General features: G+C 35.5%; 1 protein-coding gene across 7 annotated transcripts in view; it reads left to right on the top strand.

Annotated features, from left to right (window-relative positions):
- Positions 1-1,156: 1,156 nt before the first annotated feature.
- The window catches only part of C9orf72 (C9orf72-SMCR8 complex subunit), a 36,079-nt gene continuing 12,360 nt past the window's right edge, over positions 1,157-24,875 (top strand). Inside the window, exons 1-7 of one of the 7 annotated variants that reach the window (XM_074280795.1) lie at positions 2,364-2,529; positions 3,229-3,375; positions 10,321-10,809; positions 19,455-19,514; positions 20,612-20,707; positions 21,605-21,669; positions 22,214-22,286. In XM_074280795.1, coding sequence (XP_074136896.1) covers positions 10,366-10,809; positions 19,455-19,514; positions 20,612-20,707; positions 21,605-21,669; positions 22,214-22,286 — 738 coding nt within the window. In that variant the 5' untranslated portion in view covers positions 2,364-2,529; positions 3,229-3,375; positions 10,321-10,365. Of the gene's footprint in view, positions 1,337-2,363; positions 2,530-2,556; positions 2,680-3,228; positions 3,376-8,403; positions 8,542-10,320; positions 10,810-19,454; positions 19,515-20,611; positions 20,708-21,604; positions 21,670-22,213; positions 22,287-24,875 lie in introns of those variants that run through there. The other 6 variants (XM_074280799.1, XM_074280796.1, XM_074280798.1 and 3 more) reach the window with 6 other exon arrangements.

Raw genomic sequence — 24,875 nt, 5'->3', positions numbered from 1 at the left:
CAATTGATCAGCATCCCCTTAATTTCTAATTCTTTGCCCTGAGAAAGGAGCTGCTATAAACATTTTTTTTTTTTTTTACATATAGGTTCTTTTTTTAAATTTTATTTTAATCTCTTTTGAGATGTATGACTAGTAGTGGCATTGTTAGGTCAAAGAATATGCATGATTTTATAGTTCTTTGGGTATGGGGCACATGTGATCATTTATTATTTGAGATATAGCTTCTTTTTTTGTTTGTTTTCACAAATTTGATTCAGTTCCCTATACATATGAAAAAATGAGGCCTTCATCAGAGAAACTTGCTTCAAAATTCTTTTCATAATTACTATAGATAACTACATTTCTCCCATTTATTCTGTTCTCTTTTTTCCTTTCACCTTATCCCTCTTCAAGTGTTTTGCTTCTGACCACTCATTCCCCCAATGTGAAGTTCTCTGTTGTCTCTAGATTTGCAATCGTTCTCTGGGAGATCTCTTGGGGAGCTTCTTGGGAGGCAGCCTTGGCTTTAGTTCTGTATTGTGTCTTTCAAAGTCTTGAATCTTTTCCTGTCAGAATCTCTTTAGTTCCCTCTGAAGCATGAAGGTAGAATTTCAACTCCCCTTCTTCCTGAATCCTGGTTCTGAATGTCTTCCACCTTCCCTGAAGTTCTCCTGAGAAGTCTTGTCCTTGACTCATTTCAGACTGCCTTCTTCCAGACTGCTTCTAGACTCGATGTTGGCTCCTTGTTCTCCTCCCAGAGAATGGCTTGTGGGTATTCCCATGGGCTTGTGGGAACTTCTTACAGACCAATGAGCAAGCTCCTTTTAAAGGTATAAACTCCTTTAAAGGTTTGAACTAAAGGTGTGAACTCTGAGCTAGAGAATTGTTAATTACCATACTAAATTAGACAACCAAGTTAGCACCTAGTAATCCTAACACCCCAATGTGTCCCCCAATATGTTATTTCTTTTTTGAGCCAATTCTGTTGACAATAAGGTTCACTCCCTCCTTTTTACCTTCTGTTAGGACTCTTACAAGGTGCTAAGTGGTATTGAGAAGTTAAAGGTTAAATTTAGTTTAGCATTGATTTAATCCTACAACAAATAATGGTTTCCTAGTGATATAATGATTGGTGTATACTCAGTATGGGGTATATAAGGAGGAGGTCTCAGGGCCAGGAAGGAAAAACCCACTAGAAGCTAGTTCAGAGGAAGCTACAGGCAGAAGCTGACAGTGGCAGGAGCTCTCAGAACCAAGGAGAGAGAAAGGCCTCTAAGAAAGCTAACCAGGCCCCAGGAAAAAAGACTTTGAAGGAAACAATAAAGGATTTGGAACTTAACTCCTGGCTGCATTTGAGGTGATTATTGAATCTGAACTGAATTATTGAACTGAAAAGAAAAAAAAGAGAAAAGAGAACATTACACTTTAGAGAAGAATATTACACCCTTACACTGTAAAATTCTATTTATTTATTTATTTATTTATTTTTTTCCTTTTTATGGCCAAGAAGCATTTATGAAGCACCTATTGTGGACTGAGCACTTTGCTAAAAAGAGACAAAAATGAAGCAGTTTCCACTTACAAAGAGCTCATATGTTAGGCTGTGGGGGACCGTAATATGCACAGTAAAAATACATGGAATGCAAGTTAGTTTGGAGGAAAGGCTGGGGGATGGCAGTAGCAGCTGAAAGGAATTTAGAAAGGTCTGCTGAAAGAAGTGGCCTTTGAATTGTACTTTGAAGAAAACTAAGTGCAATGAATTTCATTCCTTCCTCATCACAAACCCTTTGAGTTAGGTAATATTACCAACCCCGTTTTACAAATGAGGAAAGTGAGGCTCAAGGAAATGAAGGTGACAAAGTATATATGACATCGTCATATAAACAGCATTTTAGTCTGGACAAAAAACCCAAAAACTGTTAACTGTGTAGCCATACTTGCAAGAAGATCAAAAGGTACCCTTGAAGTGAGGAATTTCTGCATCTTGAAGTTTTAAAGAACCTCAGCGATCTAATTCAAGTAATTCAAATCAAAGCGTCTTGTTTTTTAAACCACTTAGCATTCACTATCATTATTATCATTCACTACCTTAGCTCTACCTGAGAAAAAGACAGTCACGTCCCTTAATTTTCTCTATTTGATTTATCGGGCTTATACAGGAGCAAAACATAGAAAGCTCTCATAGGCTATGCCACAAGCTTCTAGAGCTACGCCACAGCTTACGCCATCTCGCACAGGACAGACGATGTGTGATGTAACGCGTCAATCTCCTCCCTTCCTTCTCCCTAGTCAGCTCCGATTTCAGTAATTGGATTTTGGGATACTCCCTCCTTCTCTCCCTCCCAGTGTTGCCAGAAGTTCCGCCCCACCCCATCAAAATAGGAAGAGAGTAGACTACAAATTCCGCCCATAGTCACGATGGCGTATTAAGTTCTCCTTCTCCTCCAACCCTTTCTCTTCTCTCGGCCGGCAAGGGATTAGGAGGCGACTGAGCAACACCTCACTTACTCTGGACTAGTGCCAGGCCGGAAATCCTCCGAGCTCGTTAAGGTATTCACTAGAGAATAAACGTTTGTTGATAAAGCTTATTGACTGAGTCACAAAGAGAAGTAGAAAATGGGGGCCAGGAGCGGGCAGTGGGCTGATAACTTTCAGTTTTTGGCCAATCGGTGCAGCACTAAGCTGGACGAGTAGAGAAAGGTTGGTAAAAGAAAGGAGGGGGTGGGTCCAGGGCGGGTTCCATGCAGGGAAGGGGCGGTCCTACGGTTTGCTGGAGATAGCTGCTGTAGCTGTGGGTGAGTGAGGAAAGTGGAGGGGCGGCCTGCGACTTGATTGGAAGAAACATTATGTGGTGTGAGACTTCGCTCCCTCCAGAATTCAATCTCTTTTAGTCCGACTTTATCTATGAGAAACCAAGTGACCAGTTCTGGGAGAATCCGCTACTCTCCCACCTCAGGCGAGGTGGGGAGCTATGCTTGGCTGGATCGGTTGGGATCAGTTTCGTTCCTTTGTAGTCGCCGCCCCCGCCCAGGGGATTCTGGGATGGGGACTCCTAGAGTAGCTGCTCTTTGACTCGGCGCTTTCCTCTGATATGGGAATGGGACGTGCCTGCTCTGTGCCACCCCCTTTGCCCTGTAGGGTTGAAAGATAATGCACTTGCTGCAGAAATGCTTCTGAGAGCTAGTGTGCTGGTAATCTGTTTCCTATTCTGCATCTGTCCCCTCCGGGGCAATTGTTAACTCCATCTAGACCACCCGATTGTCTGGAGTGGCGGACAAAAACTAAGATCTGCGTGGGACGAGCAGGACTGACGGCAGAGTCGAATCCCGGCCTAAGGTGAAATTTTGTGTTTGAGATCCCCGACGCTTTAGGGCTCCTCCTCCTGACACATTAAAGGTAAAGAGGAAGTTAAAAGAAAATGAGGTGGAATGGTTTCTAAATTTGTCCTCCTTTTGCTGATGAGGAAACTGTGGCAAACAGATTAAGTGTTTTGTCCAGGGTCACACACTACTTGTGTCTAAGACCTGATTTGATTCATGTCCCTGACTCCAACTCTTACCTATTTTTGAATCATTATTTGGAGGAGACTAATTTTACTAGACCTTGAAGGAGGGGTCCAGGACATTAAAAAACGGATAAAAATCCTTGTGTTTAAGGGCTCATTGTGATGATCACATCTGATTAATTTTTGTCCTCTTTTTGTACTTTTGTGTGAAAAGTACTTTAACTTTATAAGTTAATTTATCCAAAGAAAATAGTGTGTATGGGAGCATCAAAAATTGTACTGCTTCTGGCTTTATTAAACACATAGAGGAAAACCTTTGCAAGCAAAGCCAAACTTAGCATATTTTATTGAAAAAAAATTCCTTCTCTTGCTTTTGAAAACATGTCCCTAATGATATGTTTCAAGGATAAGGTGATTCAGGCCAATTCCATTAGACTTGTGCTGGAGAGGACTATGGAGACTGAATATGGATGCCAACATAGTATTTTCACTTCTCATGTTTTTGTTTTTGTTTTTTTTTTTTTCATTTCTGTTTTTGATCTTTTTCTTGTGCAGCATGGTAAACATGGAAATATATGTAGAAGAATTGCACATGTTTAATTTGATTACTTGCTGTCTAACGGAGGGGATGGGGGAAAGGAAAGGAGAAAAATTTAGAACACAAGGTTTTGTAAGGATGAATGTTGAAAATTATCTTTGCATATATTTTGAAAACAAAAAGCTGTTACTTAAAAAAGATGTCCCCTTTTCAGAACTGAGTATCAGACTTTTGCATTCTAATAAATGTAGTGTCAAGAGTTGGTAGAATTTTTAAGACATTTTCCATTTTTCAAAACTACATGCAAAATAAGCCTTTAAAAAATGAAAAGTTGGCTGAAGATTCAACAGCTGGGGATATGTTATATTTAGAAGCCGATGGTAGAAATGTGGAAGTGGTGCAAACTGCAAAGAATTCTAAACAATATGGCTGAAATCCTTGTGGAATATTAAGTAGGTACTTTGAGGATAACTTTACTCAAACCTGACTCAAGAGCATGTATTTAGGAGCTACTTGATTTCATGTGCATATCAGAGCTCTTAAATGAAATGAAATGAATGAAAATCTCATTTTTTAAACAGTGGTTGTTGCTAAACTGGATATTAAGCCCTGGTACAGATTAAGAATTGACAATTTCTGGCCTGAGGAAGCTTACAATTTAATGTGGGTGAAACTGCACAAAGAAGGAAGTTTGGATCTGGGAAGTCCCTGGGATATTTAAGCACATCTCAGTGCTACTTGAGAGCCTTTTCCAGAAATAGTGCTGGTGATTTGGTAGCTGTTGCCACAAGTTTTAGAAAAGGGGGAAGAGGGTGCTTAGGTTGTAGCAGGACAGACAATGAAATGCCCAGATTGGGTAGCTGTGGAATATGCTTCACACAAAAATATATAAAACTGGCAAAGTAACATAATTAGACTTAGAAAACCATTTCCTAAGGAATATACATATCACATTACTAGCTTGAAATAAAATGAAGTCATGTACATTAGTTAAAAATTTCACTGGGCTTTAAAGAAATGAAAATTGTTACTATGTTTGCACACTTGAGCAGTTATATGCTGTATGTACTTTCTAAATAAGTAAAACCATAGGAAAAAGAGCAACACATCTTAAAGAAACAGATCTAATATAAATTGGTAAAACTAAAGGTGTTACTTATCACCACTTTCATAGGAAAGTTGAATGAAACAGAATTTGCAGTAAAGAGATACAGATTCTAAAACACACTTTAACTAAGCAGAAAGCAGTCTTGCTTTTGCAGCTAAGTGCAAAATTGGTGTAAAATACAGCCTAAATTGAAAAATTGGAAGAAAATTAGAAGCAGAATATCTCATAATACAATGTAAAACAATGTAGAAAATGGTCTGGAGTCTATTCTTTTGTTCTAATTGATGATAATGGAACTACTAGAATTTCTCAACTATCTTAGGACTGATATCCTTATATTAGGAACTTAGTACATTTAAGAAGAAATCTAGATTAATGAGTGGACTTGACTTTATAGTTTAAAAATCCTTTAAAATAGAGATCTTTTCCCCACCATGATAAATTTTTAGGGGGGAAAACCAGTGATCAGAAAAGGAATAGGCATCTATTCTTTTATAATTATTCTGTGTTCATGTCAAAGATATTATTCTTAATGAAGTCAGAAGAGTAATAGATAATAGATAAATGGTCAAAGGACATAAACAAATTCCATATCACACCCGTTAGATTTGCAAAGATGATAAGAGAAAATGACAATTCCTGTTCTGGATATAAGCCAGTTGGCAGAAGTAAATTGGTCTAGCCATTTTGAAAAACAATTTGGGAACTGTGCCCCCAAAAGTTACTAACCTGTGCATATCTCTTGACCCAGTGGTACTCATTGTAAGAATATATCTCAAAGAGATCACACAGAAGAAACAAGACCTATATTTCAAAAATATACACGACAGTACTTTTTGTGGTAGTAAAAACCCCTGAAACTTAAGAGAATTGCCCATCAATTGAGAATTAACTGAACAATTATCTTAATGTTTTAGAATATTAATGTACCACAAGAAATTGCAAAAAGGACAGATTTAGAAAAATCAGAGAAGAACTAATGTAAAATGAGCAGAACCAGAATAATTTATACATAGACTTACATTATAAAAATCCTGAGAACTTCTGATAAGTGAAAAATGTAAAGAAATAAAGAAATGTAAAAACTCAGGACCAGTGAAGTATGGTTCCTCCCTTTTTATGGAGATGATAGGTTAAAGGTTCAGAAGGAATTGTTTTGTTTTTTGAATATGGCTTATTAATGAATGGATTTGATTTGCTTGGCTATGTGATCCTTTTTTATTTTATTTTATTTTTTTTTGCTTGTTACAAGTGAGGGATTTCTATTTATGAAGAGTAGGAAAAGAGAGCTCAACACTATAATCCCCCCCCCTCCAAAAAAAAGTATTAAGGCGTTTAAAAAAAAAATACTTGGAATATAAGGTGGGGGAGGGGTAGTCAGAAAAATGAGGTGGTATGGAATTAGCATGCTGAATTATATCTGAATTATATATTTTTTAAATATCTGTTTCTTACCAGTCTGTGTAAAGGGAATAGGCATGTTTTAATAACTGATTTTATAGAGCAAACCATATCTTTATAATCAGAGAATAGAGAAAATATAAGGTCTTATGCTAGGTAATTTTTTTAAAAGGCTGATCTATTGGCTTTCCCTTTCTCCCCCTGCTTTCTTTGTATAACCATGATTTCCAGTCTCTTGGCTTCTCAGTACTCTCACTGACCATCTATTGTCCCATGCTAGCCACATTTAAACCCATCTTAACCCCTTGAGATGTCTATTCACTTCTATATTGTACTGTTTTCCTGTTTTTACAGATCCTTTATCATTTTGGTGGTTGTGCTCTGCTAGGCTTCAGCCTTAGATCATTCCCACCACCCTCAGCTTTCTTACACATATAATGTAACTGCTTTTATTGGATCTACTACAACATTGTTACACAGCTTCAACTAGGCCCTCAAGCAATCCTAACTTAATTACTCACTATCCCATTTTCCACAGTAACTCTTCTAAATCTTTTCATTCTTCACTAAATTTCCCATGATTCCTCTTTCCCTCACCTTATCAGCTGAGAACCTTTCCTCATTTTATAGAAGAAAATTGAGGGTATTTGTAATGAGCTTCCTCCTCCCTTTTTTCTTATACCCATCACTCAAATATTTTCTACAACTTTCTCTCCTTCACCACTGTTTCATATGATACAATTGTCTTACTCTTTACTAAGACTAACACTGCTAAGAGCTCAAGCAGTCTTGTTCCATCTTATTTTCCCTTGCAATGGGAGAACAGAGCAGATTCAATAAGTAATAATTTTGAAGAGACCTGGACTAGTTTTTCAAAGGAAGTTTTATTGTCACAAAAGTAGAATAGAACCAAATAGCATCAAGGGACTGGTTGATCAGAGGGAGGTATTTATGTATAGAGTAAGGTAAGGGCTATCTCCTCCCAAGGGAGGATATTTACTTTTCAACAATTGGTCAGAACTTGTCAAAACAAATTTTTAGAAATGGATCCAAGTTTCCTGCAATCTGTTTCCCTGATGTGGCTGGGAGGGCAACCTATGCTGTTTATCACAACCGAAGTCTCTTGCACCTGGCCATGTGGTCAACACAGCCTGTTTTTCTGCCCCCTGCTGTTAGCTATCCATGCAGGAACTAACAAAGGCTTTGTTGGGACCTGTTCTATCCTGAGAGAATGCCATTCTTTTACTTATTTTCAATCTCTCCCAGTTCATTTCTTGCAAACATGCTCATGTTTACTCCATCCTCCAAAAAATCCCCAAACTCTTCATTTGTGATCTTTACACCCCCACTGTCCCTACTAAACTTTTATCAAATATCTCTTCTGCCTTTTATGGATAAACCCCTTTAAAAAGCTGTCTAAAAAAGGAGCCTCCACTTTCCTCTTACTTTTTTTTCCATTGGTCTGACTTTTGACCAATTTCACCAAAACTGGTATCTCCAAAGATTTTTCTTGTCAGTCATTTTATTATTTTTTTTGTTTTGTTTTTGTTTTTGTTTTTGTTTTTTTAATTTTAATTTTATTTTATAATTATAACATTTTTTTGACAGTACATATGCATGGGTAATTTTTTACAACATTATCCCTTGCACTCACTTCTATTCAGATTTTTTCCCTTCCTCCCCCAACCCCCTCCCCCAGATGGCAAGCAGTCTTATATATGTTAAATATATTACAGTATATTCTAGATACAATATATGTGTGTAGAACCGAATTTTTTGTTGCACAGGAAGAATTGGATTCAGAAGGTAAAAATAACAGTTTACATTCATTTCCCAGTGTTCCTTTTCTGGATGTAGCTGGTTCTGTCCATCATTAATCAATTGGAATTGGATTAGCTCTTCTCTATGTTGAAGAAATCCACTTCCATCAGCATACATCCTCGTACAGTATCATTGTTGAAGTGTATAATGATCTTCTGGTTCTGCTCGTTTCACTCAGCATCAGTTGATGTAAGTCTCTCCAAGCTTCTCTGTATTTCTCCTGTTGGTCATTTCTTATAGAACAATAATATTCCATAACATTCATATACCATAGTTTACCCAACCATTCTCCAATTGATGGACATCCATTCATCTTCCAGCTTCTAGCCACTATGAAAAGGGCTGCCACAAACATTTTGGCACATACAGGTCCCTTTCCCTTTTTTAGTAGTTCCTTGGGGTATAAGCCCAGTAATAGTATGGCTGGGTCAAAGGGTATGCACATTTTGATAACTTTTTGGGCATAATTCCAGATTGCTCTCCAGAATGGTTGGATTCTTTCACAACTCCACCAACAATGCATCAGTGTCCCAGTTTTCCCACAGCCCCTCCAACATTCATCGTTATTTGTTCCTGTCATCTTAGCCAATCTGACAGGTGTGTAATGATACCTCAGAGTTGTCTTAATTTGCATTTCTCTGATCAATAGTGATTTGGAACACTCTTTCATATGAGTGGAAATAGTTTTAATTTCATCATCTGAAAATTGTCTGTTCATATCCTTTGACCATTTATCAATTGGAGAATGGCTTGATTTCTTATAAATTAAAGTCAATTCTCTGTATATTTTGGAGATGAGGCCTTTATCAGAACCTTTAACTGTAAAACTGTTTTCCCAATTTGTTACTTCCCTTCTAATCTTGTTTGCATTAGTTTTGTTTGTGCAGAAACTTTTTAATTTGGTGTAATCAAAATGTACTATTTTGTGATCAATAATGGTCTCTAGTTCTCCCTTGGACACAAACTCCATCCTCCTCCACAAGTCTGAGAGGTAAACCATCCCATGTTCCTCCAATTTATTTATGATTTCGTTCTTTATGCCTAAATCTTGGACCCATTTTGATCTAATCTTAGTATGTGGTGTTAAATGTGGGTCCATTCCTAGTTTCTGCCATACTAATTTCCAGTTTTCCCAGCAGTTTTTGTCAAATAATGAATTCTTATCCCAAAATTTGGGATCTTTGGGTTTGTCAAAGATTAGATTGCTATTTTTATTCACTATCTTGCCCTGTGAACCTAACCTATGCCACTGATCAACTAGTCTATTTCTTAGCCAATACCAAATGGTTTTGGTGACTGTTGCTTTATAATATAGCTTTAAATCAGGTACACTTAGACCACCTTCCTCTGACTTTTTTTTTCATTAGTTCCCTTGCAATTCTCGACCTTTTATTCTTCCATATGAATTTTGTTGTTATTTTTTCTAGGTCATTAAAATAGTTTCTTGGGAGTCTGATTGGTATAGCACTAAATAAATAGATTAGTTTGGGGTCTTGTCAGTCATTTTAAAAAAAAAAAATTGTGTCCAATTAGACGTGACCACATTTCAGGTTTTCTTGGCAAAAATACTGGAGTGATTTGCCATATTCCCTTTTCCACCTCCTTTTACAGATAAGGAAATTGAGGTAAACAGAGTTGTGACAAAATAAATGTCTGAGGCCAGATTTGAATTTGGGTCTTCCTAATTCTGGACCCTGTGCTCTATTTAGTGGGTTACATACATAGCTGCCCCCAAATCCAAAGGCTTTTTCTCAGGCACATTCTGTTTGATCTCTCTGTAGCCTTGGGCTTTGTTAATCACACTCTTATCATCCTAATCTATCAGTATCCAAATGGAAGGCACACTTAAAAAATCTTTTTGCTTTTAAGTAAAAAAAATTTGAAGGCTGAGTCAAAACTAGCTATTACTATGGTGTTTTAAATTTTGAAGATATTGATATTTAACAACCATTTTTTCCTTTTTTTTAGATTGTCACCTGAATATTGTGATAATGTGACAATTAGAATGCAATCATGTCTACTCTCTGTCCACCACCATCTCCAGCTGTTGCCAAGACTGAGATTGCTTTAAGCGGTGATTCACCCTTATTAGCAGCTACTTTTGCATACTGGGACAACATTCTTGGCCCTAGAGTGAGGCACATTTGGGCTCCTAAGAAACAACAATTGCTTCTCAGTGATGGAGAAATAACTTTTCTTGCCAACCATACTCTAAATGGAGAAATCCTTCGGAATGCAGAGAGTGGAGCCATAGATGTGAAGTTTTTTGTGTTGTCTGAAAAAGGAGTGATTATTGTGTCATTAATCTTTGATGGAAACTGGAATGGGGATAGGAGTACATATGGTTTGTCGATAATACTTCCACAAACTGAACTCAGTTTCTATCTTCCCCTTCATAGAGTATGTGTTGATAGATTAACACATATTATCCGGAAAGGAAGGATATGGATGCATAAGGTAAGTAGGTTCTTGAGTCCATCATTTACTTTATTATTGTAATAAATATTACTGTATTCTATTTATTCTTGACCAATGTGTAATTCCCTCTTCCAATGCAGATAAGCATTTACTTTGTATTTTTACAGTCTTGATTGCCTGAATCACTGAGAGAGAAAGTAAGTTGCCCAGGGTTCAATAGCTGCTACTTAAATTCAGGGGTCCTGACGTTAAGGAATCTTAGCTTGCTGCAAAATTGCTTAAAAGAAATAAGGTCAATATTTCACAAATAATGATAACAAAATGTAATGTTCTTGAATTGTGAGGGTCTTGTCGTCTCTCAGTTGTAATCCTTCTCTGGGAGGAGGTTTCTTTTCTGTATAATCTTATCCTCTATGAGCAGGTTTCTTGGGAGGCTTCTGGAGCCTCCAGCCAGCCTCTTCTTCTTCCTGAATCCTGGCTCTGAATCTCCTCCAGCTCTTGTCCTTCCCCAGTCCAGACTACTCTCCAAGCTCAATGTTGCCTCTTTTTAACCTCCCAGAGAATGGGCGTGGGATCATACAAAGGCTTCTGAGAAGAACCACTTCAACCAATGAGCTTGCTCCTCCTAGAATTCCTAAGGTGTAAACTCCCTTTTAAAGGCCCAAATCAAAGGTCTGAGCCAGAGAACTGTCAAGTCAACCTGAGTTCTCACCTTGTAATTGTCCAGACAACCTGAATTCTCACCTTGTCACTGTCCAGACAACCTGAGTTCTCACCTAGTAATCCTAACATCTCCCCCTTTCTTTTGATTTAGAACATAGGATAGTCATGACCTTGAAACATAAATCCATCAATATGGGAGGTATTACACATAATTACATAAATTACATAAGCACATAGTAACATAATACATGCTAGAAGTATATAACAAATAACATGATCAAATAATCATAAATTGAAAATTTATAAATGTCCATAAGTCCATTGTCCATTAGTCTCATCTTGTGTTAGGAATTCCAATGATTGCTGCTGGTTTTAAAGTTCTTTAACAGTCTTTTTATTAGCCATGCTCTTTCAGTGTCAGATGTTTCTTAGATCTTCTCCTTTGTTTTGAGGTTTTTCTCTTTTTCTGTCTCTCCATCTATTTCCTTCGTCTGTTTTCTTCTGTCTGTTAAAATACAAGCAAACCCTCTCTCCCAGGCAGTTAACCTATCTAATTTTCTTCTATTTACCACTTTCTAAATCTCTTCTCATCATCTGACAATTACATTGGAGTTGTTTGCACTGGACACAGCCCTGTTGGTTTAAAAGGCCTGTATTCTCCCCAGGTGTAATCCATTTTTGCAATCTGATTGCCTTTTGGCTGATTTATCAGGTAATCCCTTTCTGCCATGTGATTGCTTTTCTGCTGGTTGATCAAATCAGAGTCCTGATCTTCTAAAGGCTCTTTGGGTGTAACATCAGCTGCCATCATGCCCCAAGTCTTTTTTGCTGGGGCCCTGGACCTGGGCCTCTCATCCCGTTTCCCTGAATAAGTTTACACTCTGATGCCCAATGGAATCCTCTGTTGCATTTTGGACATGGGGGTTTTAGGTCTTCTCTCACCCTGTCTTCTCACTGTATCTCCATATCTAAACTGAGCTCTTAGATGCCCAATTTTTCCACATTGAAAACATCGCCGAGTTTCTCTAGAAGGCCCTTGCCAGGAGGGACCACATCCATCATTGTCCGGGTGTAAAAAGTATTTGTTCCCACTATGGAACATCGTCTTATGATCTCCTCTAGAGGAGCATCTTTGTCTAATCCCCCTATAATTCTTTTGCAAATCTCATTGGCATTTTCCTTAGCCAGATGTCTGGTCATTATTTCTGTAGCTGCATTTTCTCCAATAGTTCTTTTGACAGCAGTTTGCAAATGTCCCACAAAATCTGCAAAAGGTTCATTGGGACCTTGCTCTATTTTAGTGAAAGCCTCTCCCCAATCTTTCTGTCCAGGGAGGACACCCCAAGCTTTTATTGCAGCCTTAGCAATTTGTTCATATATTGTCATGGTATAATTAGTCTGTTCTGAATTCTCTCCATACCGACCTTCACCAGCCAAGTGCTCAAAAGTGAATTGTGTGTTAACTCCTATTTCCAAATTGCATCTGACTTGAATTTTACATAATTGATGAAATTCCGCAAGCCATAATAAATTTTCTCCAGGTTCCAGGCATATCCTTGCTATGGATTTCCAATCATTTGGGGTTAGGACTTCATAAGACAAACCATCTAGTAACCTTTTAACATAAGCTGATGTAGCCCCATAAAGGGTACAACCTTTTTTCAAATCTTTAATTTTATTCAAATCTAAAGGTGCATATCTTCTCCTTTTATGGCCTACAGAATCAATCTCTTCAATCACAGGATATGCATGTATAAAATCACTTATATCCTGTCCTTCTCTCTTACCTTTAACCAATGCTTTTTCTAATCTAGCCATAGGCTTAGGCTGCTTCACAGGCAATTCTGTTTGTGTTTCTGCCTCTTCCCCTCCTTCTTCTTCCTCCACCTCTGAAGGTGGGGTTGATGTGGGCCTGTCAATAATCTGTTCTCTAGGCAAGGTTGAAGTTTCTTCAAGAGAATCATACCCTAATTCCTCATTTAAATCCTCTTGCTCTTGGACAAGATCTTGATCTTTCCTTTTTTCCTCACACTTCCTCCTTTGTTCATTTTTAAAACTTTTCCTTCTACAACTTGCTTGATAGTTTAAGGCTAATTGAACTATGTTGTAGATATAAAATACTTCTGCAGAAATTGAACGAGGCCCATTTTTTGCATGAAATTCTTTCATTTCAAATCCCACTAGCTTCCATTTATCTACATCTATCTTTTCTTCCTCTAAGAACCAAGGGGATGTGCGTCTTAATGCAGCCAAGAGTTTAGCAATCTGTACCCAGGTTATAAGTAAACTCTGCTCCTCAATTATCTTGATTATACTCTCTATAGTACCACTCCTGAATGGGGCTGGAGCTGAGGCTGCCTCTGGGGCTGGGGTTGAGTCGGCTGAGGTCAAGGGATTGTATTTAGCTAACATCTGCCCCATTTCATCTATAAGAGATTGCTGGTTTAGCCCTTAACAAGTTAAGTTCCTTATTTATTTATTAGCATGCTCACTTAATCTTTAACAAAGTTTCCTCGTTACTCACGGTTCTGGGTCAGAGAGACTGAGATCTGGATGGGAGGCTTTTCCACTGGAATCAGGACCGTGTCTGTCACTGTTTGGGCACCAAATTGCTATGGTCCTGTCTAGCTCCTCTGAAGGGCTCAGAAAAGTCCTTGTCAGGATTAAGCAAAAGTCCTTGCCCCACATGTGGATGCCAATTTTAATGTTCTTGAATTGTGAGGGTCTGGTCGTCTCTCAGTTGTAATCCTTCTCTGGGAGGAGGTTTCTTTTCTGTATAATCTTTTCCTCTATGAGCAGGTTTCATGGGAGGCTTCTGGAGCCTCCAGCCAGCCTCTTCTTCTTCCTGAATCCTGGCTCTGAATCTCCTCCAGCTCTTGTCCTTCCCCAGTCCAGACTGCTCTCCAAGCTCAATGTTGCCTCTTTTTATCCTCCCAGAGAATGGGCGTGGGATCATACAAGGGCTTCTGGGAAGAACCACTTCAACCAATGAGCTTGCTCCTCCTAGAATTCCTAAGGTGTAAACTCCCTTTAAAGGCCCAAACCAAAGGTCTGAGCCAGAGAACTGTCAAGTCAACCTGAGTTCTCACCTTGTAATTGTCCAGACAACCTGAATTCTCACCTTGTCACTGTCCAGACAACCTGAGTTCTCACCTAGTAATCCTAACAACAAAATAGTTTTCAGGGATGAAAATGGGACTATATATGCTTTTCTTCAAGTTAAATGAGATAAGAGGAAATAGAAAAATATAACTCTAATATTTTTTAAATCATTTGATCCTTTTGTAATTCTAAACTGCAGATGCTACTCGACAGTTTATGCTGCATCATTAGTATTGTATTGTGATATTACACCTAACTTTTTGGTATTCAATATTACTTTGTTTTTCACAGAGATGTTTTCTCAAACTATCGTCATGTTCTATTCCCCTCTATACCTGCTATAATCTTACTTGGTATAAATATTTTTTTTTGTCATCATGATAGTATTTGTATGTATTGGGTATAATTTTTGTCATTATTAAAATATAGAGTTCAAACGAACACTATTTGATGTCATGATGAAATACCATAGTGTTTTTTGCTTGTGTTCATGAACTAAATCTTGAGCTAGAATTAGGTACACAAATGAAAATATAGGTTTGAATAAGCATTATTTTTTAATAGAACTTAAGTAAAAACAGCCTATTTGAAAATTCTAAAGATTGTGCCCAATGAGAAGGATGTGCTTTTTTATTTTTACAAAGAATTAACTGGCAGAATATTTGATACTGCAGTATTTAGAATATTTCACTATTACCAGCTTTTTCGTAATTCCCACTCCTACATTCAGTTACTTGACTTCATAGGAGATAAAGATCCACAGCTTTGGTCTAGAAACACTAATGAATGATCATGACACAGGAAAGAAATTTGTCAAAATAAATCAGAACTCTGGTCTTCCTCACTAATTCTAAGACCTGCTCTCCATTACAGTTCACCCATTCAGTCAATTATATTGAAATACAGTTATCAAAATGTTTTTTGAAATGAAAAAGTTAATGGGCTTCCAGACTCTTACTGTGATCTTGGGCAAATCATTTAACTCTATTCTTCCTGTTTTTAAAAAATAAAAGAGCTGGAGAAAGAAATGGCAAATCACTCCAGTATCTTTGCCAAGAAGACACCAAAATGGGCTTCACAAATAGGAGGACATAACTGAAATGACTGAATAACCACAAATGTGTCAGGCACTGCAAATACAGAGAAAGGTATACCACAATCTCTGTTCTCAAGAAGTTCACAATGTAAGGGGGAGAAGACAACACATAAAATTGGGGTGGGGAGAGAATAATGAGGAAGACTTATCCAACCAGGGGGCTTTGTAAAGTCATGTTGTTGGGTTAGGAAATGATCTGAGAAATTGTGAGTTTTGATCTATCTATAGGATATTCTCCTTCCTTTATCCCTTAGTGTCTGCTGGAGTCCTAATTCTCTTATTTCCACTCCTGTCCTCAATTCTTCAGTGTTGATCTAATCTGAGGGAGAAAGGGCCACAATGATAGGGAATATGCTGGGAAGGCATAAGTTTCTAAATTGATTTATCTTGCAGAAAAATGAGAGGAGAAAAAAAAAGGAGGGAAGGAGGATCAATCTATTGGAGAAGAGAAGAATGGGAACCAAGATGCATTTAGAGGAGTTTACATACATGTGGAGTAAGATCACTTTCATATGATATGGGTAAAGGAGGAAATAGTGGGGGAAAAGTAACTAACTGATAAGGTTTGATGAGGAAGGGAAAAGATGGAGATCTTAGCAAATGGCCTCAATATTTTGATCAAGAATGTAGTGAAAATATACGTAACTGGGAGGTGCATTGGAAGCTTGAAGAAACAGAATGTTTAGAAAATCCACGGTGAGATTGCAAATTGATTAAGAAGATATAAAAATTACTTTGCCACATTGAAGACTGAGATGAGATTATATAACATAAATTTGTAGTAAAGTAGGCAGTAGGATTTTATAATAGTCTGCACCTCTATCTCAGCAACACATTAGGAGCAATTGAAATAGTGAAAATAATCCATGTTTAGGGTTTAGCAAGGCATGATTGGTTAAGAGGTTTGATGGTATTGTGGAGTTGAACATGTCAGAATAGGGGAGAGTGGACAATGAAACTAGTTTTAAGATTGGGAGATTAGAAGATTGGAGGTCACAGTGAGGATGAGGAAGGTTAGTTATAAACATGGGGAAAATGGAATGACTAAAGATTATAATTTCAGAGTTTATGAACTTGAAATGGGATGCATATGTGTAATAAGTTCAAGTTGACTATGTGTAACAAGTTAAGAATGGAGGAGGAGGAGGAAGTAATGGGAAAAGGAGTATATATTCAACAACTTGGAAGTTAAGGGATTTTACAGGGCATCAACAATATATACATTTAAGGCGCCTAATCTGAGGACAGGAGTTGAAATAAGAAGAGAATTGGGAGCCCAGCAGACATTGAGGGATGAAGGAAGGAGAATATCCCATAAATAGATAATATCCTGGGCACACACCAGGTCCTTCTGTCCTCCACTATCTTAAAGTCTGGCCAAGTTCATGTCAAGTTTAAGTGTCACAATTTGAAAGCATTGATTGTTCAGCACTCAGCTTTCCTTATATTCCAACTCATAGCTAGCTATACATTATTTCTTGGAAAACCCAGAACTTTGACTACATGGAATTTTGTCAACAAAGTGATATTTCTGTATGTTGGCCAAATTTACCATAGCTCTTCTTTCATTGCCATCTGTGATGATCTTTGAGTTTCAATAATATAAAATCTCATACTGCATCCATTTCTTTAATTTTCTTGCCAGGCAGTGGTAGGACCAGTTGCTATGATTGTTTTTGACTCCTTTTTTGGTTTGTTTTTTTAAATGTTAAGCTTCAAACCATCCTTTACACTCTTCTTTTCACCCTCACTTTCTTAATTCTAATTCATTTTCTGTTATCAGAGTGACATCATTCAGCATTTCTGAGATTAACATTTTTCTTTATTTTATTTTTACAATCTTATGTAAAAGTATATTTTAACATTCATTTCCAAATTTTCTCCTTCCCTCTTTCACCATTCCCTTCCTAAGATGGTAAGTAATTTGATACAATTATATGTATATATGCAGTCATATAAAACATATTTCCACTGTAGTCATCTGCCAAAAAAAGAAACCGATCAAGAGAAAAGAACCACAAAAAGTAAAATAAAATGAAAATAGTATGCTTTGATATGCATTCAGACTTACGTAGTTTTCTGTCATAAATCCTTTGGAGTTGCCCTTATATCACTGTATTGCTGAAAAGCGTTAAGTTGTTCAGCTGATCATTGTACCATATTGCTATTACAGTTGTACAATGTTTTTCTGTTTCTGCTCACTTTACTTTGCCTCCGATCACAACAGCCTTTCTAGGTTTTTCTGAAATCTGTTCCATCTGCTTGTCATTTCTTACAGCAAAATAGTATTCCTTATATATTGCACAAGTTGTTCAGCCATTTCTCAATTGATGACCATTTCCTCAATTTCTAATTCTTTGGCTCCACAAAAAGAGTTGCTATAAGTATTTTTGTACATGTAGATCCTTTTTCATTTTTTAATGATCTCTTTGGGTTACAGATCTACTAGTAGTATTGCTAGATTATGCACAGTTTGATTGTCCTTTGGGCATAGTTCCAAATTGTTCTCCAGAATGATTAAATCAGTTTACAACTTCAACAGTCTAGTAGTGTCTTTTTTTTCCCCACATATTTTCCAAGATTTATCATTTTCCTTTTCTGTCAAATTAACTTCCAAGTCCAGCTTTTGGTTCATCTAGCTTAGCATTTATTTCACTTGATATATTTTCACTTGATTTTATTTCACTGCATGTAAATTAAATAAGTGAGATAGCAATATACAATTTTGACCTTTTTTAATATTCTAATTGTTCTGGGTCCACATACTGGTTTCTCCAGGAGACAATTAAGATGATCTGTGACTTCTAGCTCATTGACGACTTGCTACATTTTGTTGTGATCCACTCAATCAAAGACTTTGATGTAGTCAGTGATACAGAGGTAGATGTTTTTTTGGAATCCTTTTTCTTTCTCCATATTCTAGTGAATGTTGGCAATTTGATCTTCCATTTGAAAACTGGCTTGCTCTTCTGGTACTTCTTGGTTCACATATTGCTGAAACCTAACTTGCAAAATCTTGAGCATAATATGTGGAAATGAGTGCAGTTGTTAGGTAATTTGAACATTTCTTGGTATTGCCATTCTTTGGGATAAGAATATAAATTTTATCTTTTCCAATCCAACGGTCACTGTTGAGTTTTACAAATTTGCTGGCAACACTTTAACAGCATGATCTTTAAGAATTTTAAATGACACATCTGGATTTCTATCTACACATCTCTATTTCTATCACCTCCACAGTGCTTGATTGACTCACTTGTCATAGATACCTGACTGTAGATGATAATCACACCATATGATAATTAGTGATATTAAATTCTTTTTTACCTAGTTTTTTGTACATTCTTGCCACCTCTTCTATAATCTCTGATATTTCAGTTAGACAATGAATTTGACTATTATGGATCTTAAAGGGGAGGAGAGAGTGCTAAATTATAATGGTAGAGAAGGAGAATCTAAAAGTGGCAGCAGAAAGTAATGAGTATTCCAATTTTCTCACCACAGCTAGTGACTTTGTAAAATTTAGTTTTATTAAATCTTGGGAAGACTTGCTAGATGACAAAGGAAAAAAAAAATTTTTTTCTTGAGTTTTTGCTATTCTGCCATAGCTTTTAGATATACTATCTTGTTCATTTAGGAAGGTATAAGTCACTGTTTTATGAATAAAGTTCAACTTTACATTTTGCCAAAGTGACTTGGTTTTTTATTTTTATTTTTTTCCCTAGAAAATTTTGTTTTTGTTTTTTACCAATTGACTTTTGCTGCTATGAACATATAGTTAAATTATAGTACCACTATCGATTAAGCTTTTTTTTTCCCCCAGGAGAGGCAAGAGAATGTCCAGAAGATTGTGTTAGAAGGAACAGAAAGAATGGAAGATCAGGTAAAAAGAATGCATATGCCATCAAATGCTACTGTTACTAAAGATAATTATTAAAGAGTTCATATTTTCATGTATGTATATATACACACAATCACATATATAGATGTTTATGTGCACATGCATGTGTAACATGTTTGTAAGGTCTGGTGGTTCTTTTGGTTGACCTAATTACTATTATATTGAATTATTGAGCTGCTAGCAATCTTAAATCTTTGTGAAAAAAAATTTAAAAATTACTGAACAAAACTAAAGAAATTTATCCAATTTTTTCCCCCATAAAGTAGAATCCAAGACATAGATGAGGGGGGAGTGGTGGGACAATCAGTGCAGGAATAATATCAATCTCAGTTTGCCCTGTTTGTTCTCCTTTTCTGTAGGGTAAGTTTTGGATAATTTGTTTAATTGTAGGATCCATATCTGAGACCACCATATATGTTAAATGCCTGAATTACAGTGAAGAATAAATGTTTCCCTTTGGTTCAAGAAGTATATTTGAAAACTTTATCTTTAACCTGTACTAATGAAAAATATAATCTGGAGATCAGAGGATAGTTTTTTATTCTAAAATTAATGTGATTATGCATAAGCTTCCTTTGTTTATAGAAAAAATATTTTATTAGCAGTCATAAGGCCAGGCTTCACTACTTGAAATTATTTGATAAAAAGATTTCTCAATTATGTTGCCTTTTTAGATTCCCTAGTTGCAAAATGTTAAAGTGCAATAGAATATCTTTTTAATTATTTTTATATCTCCAATATTAAATTAGAAATATTAATTTTTTAAACCAGGGTGCTCACATAATCATTGTCAGGGTGTAACAAATTCAATAATGGAAAAGACTTTCTGGAAAAATTTAAATAATCTTTGATTATCACATAAACCCTTAGAAACCTAGAATGGGAAATTTGTTTTAGTTGGTCCTTTTTAATGTTAGTAAGCATTTCTACCAAATGAAGCTGTTGGTTTTTATATTCCTGTTATCTCACCGTCCAAAAAGAACTTATTTATTTCCTTGTTTTCATTGTTAGTAGTTTCCTTACCAAGATCTTCCTGTTTTGCATAATCTTTTTAAATCTAATTTTATTTTATTGCATAGGGTCAGAGCATTATTCCAATGCTCACTGGAGAGGTTATTCTTGTAATGGAACTCCTTTCATCTATGAAATCACACTGCGTTCCTGAGGAAATAGATGTAAGTTCATTTTTATATGAAGTTAAAGCAATGGTACATAGCAAACCAATTAATTAATATTAATGATAGGCTATTAATGTAAAGCAGTAATTTTTTAGAGAAAAAATGTCTAGTAATTGAACAGAAATAATTTATGTAATTTAGCCAGTGCCAATTAATCACTTTTGAATCATGTTAGCTATATTAACTTTGCCACTAATATACTTTCTGGGAACATAAAAGTTCTAATAATCTAATACATATGATACTGTACAATTAAGACATTACATTAGAATTCATTTATGGAATTTATGGTGACTTTATGGTATGAATATATGGAATTTATTAAGGTCTTTAGTCATCACAATATGGTGATTGTGCCAGAATTTTGTTTATTGTTATTGTTTAGAGTTTGCATTGCTTTTCAGTTTGAACTTGTGCAGATAATTGTTATCTGAATCTTTTTATTTGAAGTTTTTTGTTCTCAAATTTTGGAGTATCTTTTAAGCTTTTAAAGACTAGTAATACAGAATCTTTGATTGGTTAGAATCACAGCACTATTAAGCCAAACAGAACAGTGTAAGAACTGCCATTGTTATTCTTGTTGCTCTAACTCTGTATTTTAAGAGACATCAGACTGTCTTTGGATGTGATTAGGAACTCAGTCATCTGTTATTTAACCTTCATGACCAGATTTCACAAATTCTATATTTACTATTAAATGTAGACACAATTATTTCATTTGATGTAAAGCAATGACAATATTACTATTTTTTTCAAAACTTCATGCCACAAAATTCAAATCAGGAGGATTTAAAAATTATTTACATACTATGCAATCTACTGCTAGATTTAAATCTTAGGGACAAAAAATTTTTCGGTATTGTATTCTAACCTACTTTTTTCTTTGCACTTTAGATTAGTGATACAATACTAAATGATGATGACATTGGAGATAGTTGCCATGAAGGTTTCCTTCTCAAGTAAGAATTTTATTCCATTTCATAAAAGCCAATTAAAATAACTTTTAATATATAATGTGAAGCTATAGATCTTGGTGATTTAAAAAAATAGAACAGAAAAACCACTTTTATTTCTCTAGAAGTGACAACAGCCATCTGTTTATGATATCTTTATTTGATCCTTATTAGATCTTTTGAAAAGTTATTTTATCCATAGTTTGATAAAAGAAACTGAAAGCAATTAAATAAGATTAAATAAGATTAAATAACCTTAGAGGTTCAATTCTTAATTTAATAGTTGTGTAAGTACTTTGTGGCCCCTTTCTTTGTTATGTTATATAAATTAATAATCTCATTAAGTGACCTTTAACATAAATTTCAAAAGTGTAAATCCATGATGGCAAAAGTGAACTTGAAAGTGATAGGTTACCAGATTTTGCACATAGTTTGGGGTTTTATCATGATTTAAAGATGTAACTATAAAATAATTTTATGGTTTGCTTGTTTGATTTTTCAGTCTGTAAAATCGTCTTATTTTGCTAGTAAATCTTCATTTAACTTGCAGTGCCATCAGCTCCCACTTGCAGACCTGTGGTTGTTCTATAGTGGTAGGTAGCAGTGCAGATAAAGTAAATAAGGTAAGTCACATTTAGTGGCTTATTTTAGAATCATTGGTATTATCACTAAATTGTTTACAGTAATTTAAAGGTAGGAATTAAAATGCTGTGAAAACATCTGGAAATGGGAATGTGACAAAATTGCTACATGACAAAAAATGCAAAGTTATTTATCATTTGCAATTTGACATTTCTTGTGAATTACATAAATGGAATTAAAACTTTTTTTTAAAGTCAAAGACATTTTACTGTAACTGTTCCATACTTTCTTCTGCTTTATTCTTTACATTTTCACCCTTCATATTGGATTCTTCTTTCTCCCTAGAATGGGAATTAGAATATTCTCTTCATTTTCCCCTTCTACCTCCTACTTTATTCTTGATTTTAAAAATTTTTTCCCTATTCTTTCCCAGTTCTATCTCATCCTTTTTTTTTTTCTACTTCTTTGAGCCCAAAATTAATCTATTCTGTCCATTCTCAGAGGAGATTTGGGGTATACATAACATTATTAGAGTTAATGATTGCCTTCATTCTCTCTTGTTCTAATAAGGTAACCAAAAGAATGAGACTTAGTCATTTTAATCAGATTAGTCAGATTTTAGTCAGATTTGTCATTTTCAGAATTGCTTATTTGTAATAATGAAAGAAGAAACTTATATTAGAAATTCAAGTTTTTAATTTTGGTTTAGAAAGATGACATTTTTAGTAGCATATAATTTCCTACTTATTAAAAAAAGTGATTATTTTGGATTTTCTGATTCACATAGGGATTGATGGCAGAAGTAATCTAAAAGTATATTCTGGTGGCCAAAAGAATCCAATTCAAGATAAAAACTATCTGCAAGTAACATGTAAAGTAAATAATTTATATTTGAATGATTCAGTTTTAGTTTCATTTCAAATGCTATTTATAGTAATGATAATAATATAATATCCCCAGAAAAAATGAATACTTCTGTTTCTGTTTCACATTGTTATATTCTAGTGGGATGAGATTATCTTCAGTTTCTGATACTAGTGGTCTCTAAATTTTTTTGATTGTACCATTCTCAGCAAAAAATATTGGAAATAGATTTATATGTTTATATACATGCTCTAATGTAATAATTCTATATATTATACAACTCAAAAATATAAATTTTTATGAAAATGAAAAAAATATTTGCTCCTAGAGTAATGAATCATTGTCAACTAATTGGACATGTGAGATGAAAGAAAAAGTTCAATAATAAGGCCATTGTTGAGAGCCTACATAATTGGAGGGATGATTGTATTCTTTTTTTTTTTTTTAAATTAAAGTTTTTTATTTACAAAACATGCATGGGTAACTTTTTAACATTGACCCTTGCAAAGCCTTCTGTTCCAAATTATCTCCTCCTTCCCCCCATCCCTTCCCCTACATGGCAGGTAGTCCAATACATGTTAAATATATTAAAATATAAATCCAATGTATGTATACATATTTATACAGTTATCTTGCTGCACAAGAAACACCTTATCAATAAAGAACAAAAAAAGTGGGAAAGAAAACAAAATGAAAGCAAACAGCATAAAAAGTGAGAATGCTATTTGTGGTCCACACTTAGTTCCTAGGTCCTCTCTTTGGGTGTAGATGGCTCTCTTTATCTTTGAACAATTGGAATTGGTTTGAATCATTTCATTGTTGAAAAGGACCATGTCTGATTGTATTCTTAAGCACAACAGGGGAGTTTGCAAGAGGAATTGGAGCAAATATTTTGAGTTCTGCTCAATAGAGCAAATTGAGTTTTAAATGCATATGGGATACCCAGCTTAAAAAGTTTTGTAGGCATTAAGGGGTGTGATATGGATGACGAATCATCAAAAAATATTGAAGAATGGTCAGATAGGTAAGATGATAAATAAAGCAGTGCCAGTCTTGATTAGGAAGCTAGCCAAAAGATAACCATATCCTGAAAACCCAAGAAAGAAAGAGCATCTCAGAGGAAAGGGTAACCAGCAGTGTCAGATGCTGCTGAATGGTCAAGGTGCAAAGACTGAGAACAGATTGTGAAGTTTGGTAATACAGCGATTATATTTAATCTTTAAAAAGAACATTTTCAGGTCAATCAAGTATTTATGAAGGGGTACTGGAAATTCAAATACAGTGAATAGCACAAGGAGCCTATCTTTTAATACGAGACTTAGATAAGTCTATATAGAATACTTAAAAAGAGAATAAATGCAAAGTAATGTTGTATGATTTCCTGTTGGGAATAATTAAATATAAGGTGATCTGAGAGAGACTGTACCATCAGCGATCAATCAGGAAGTATTTATTAAGTTCTTGCTATGTGCCAGGCACTGTTAATCTAGGTCAAGAAATTTTCAATTTTGTAGATTTTCAGCAAGAACACAACCTTTCCTTGCTCAGAAGAGAGTTTCCAGAAAATTTAGAACAAATCCAGATGACAAGGACTCTCACATACTTTCATGATTTGGGCAAGTCCGTGGAAATGGAAGATAATGGAACTATCACAACTCTGTAGTACCAATTAAAAACCAAAATAAAGGCATATTAATAACCCATTGAGTTACTGTTGATAGCTAATAAAGCCATCCAGAAATAGCACCTCCCAGTGCTGCCTAAGA

Source organism: Sminthopsis crassicaudata, chromosome 1 (assembly GCF_048593235.1).
Source record: "Sminthopsis crassicaudata isolate SCR6 chromosome 1, ASM4859323v1, whole genome shotgun sequence".
Lineage (NCBI taxonomy): Eukaryota > Metazoa > Chordata > Mammalia > Dasyuromorphia > Dasyuridae > Sminthopsis > Sminthopsis crassicaudata.
Note: the sequence above shows the minus strand (reverse complement) of the source record. Positions and strands in the feature narration are given on the sequence as shown.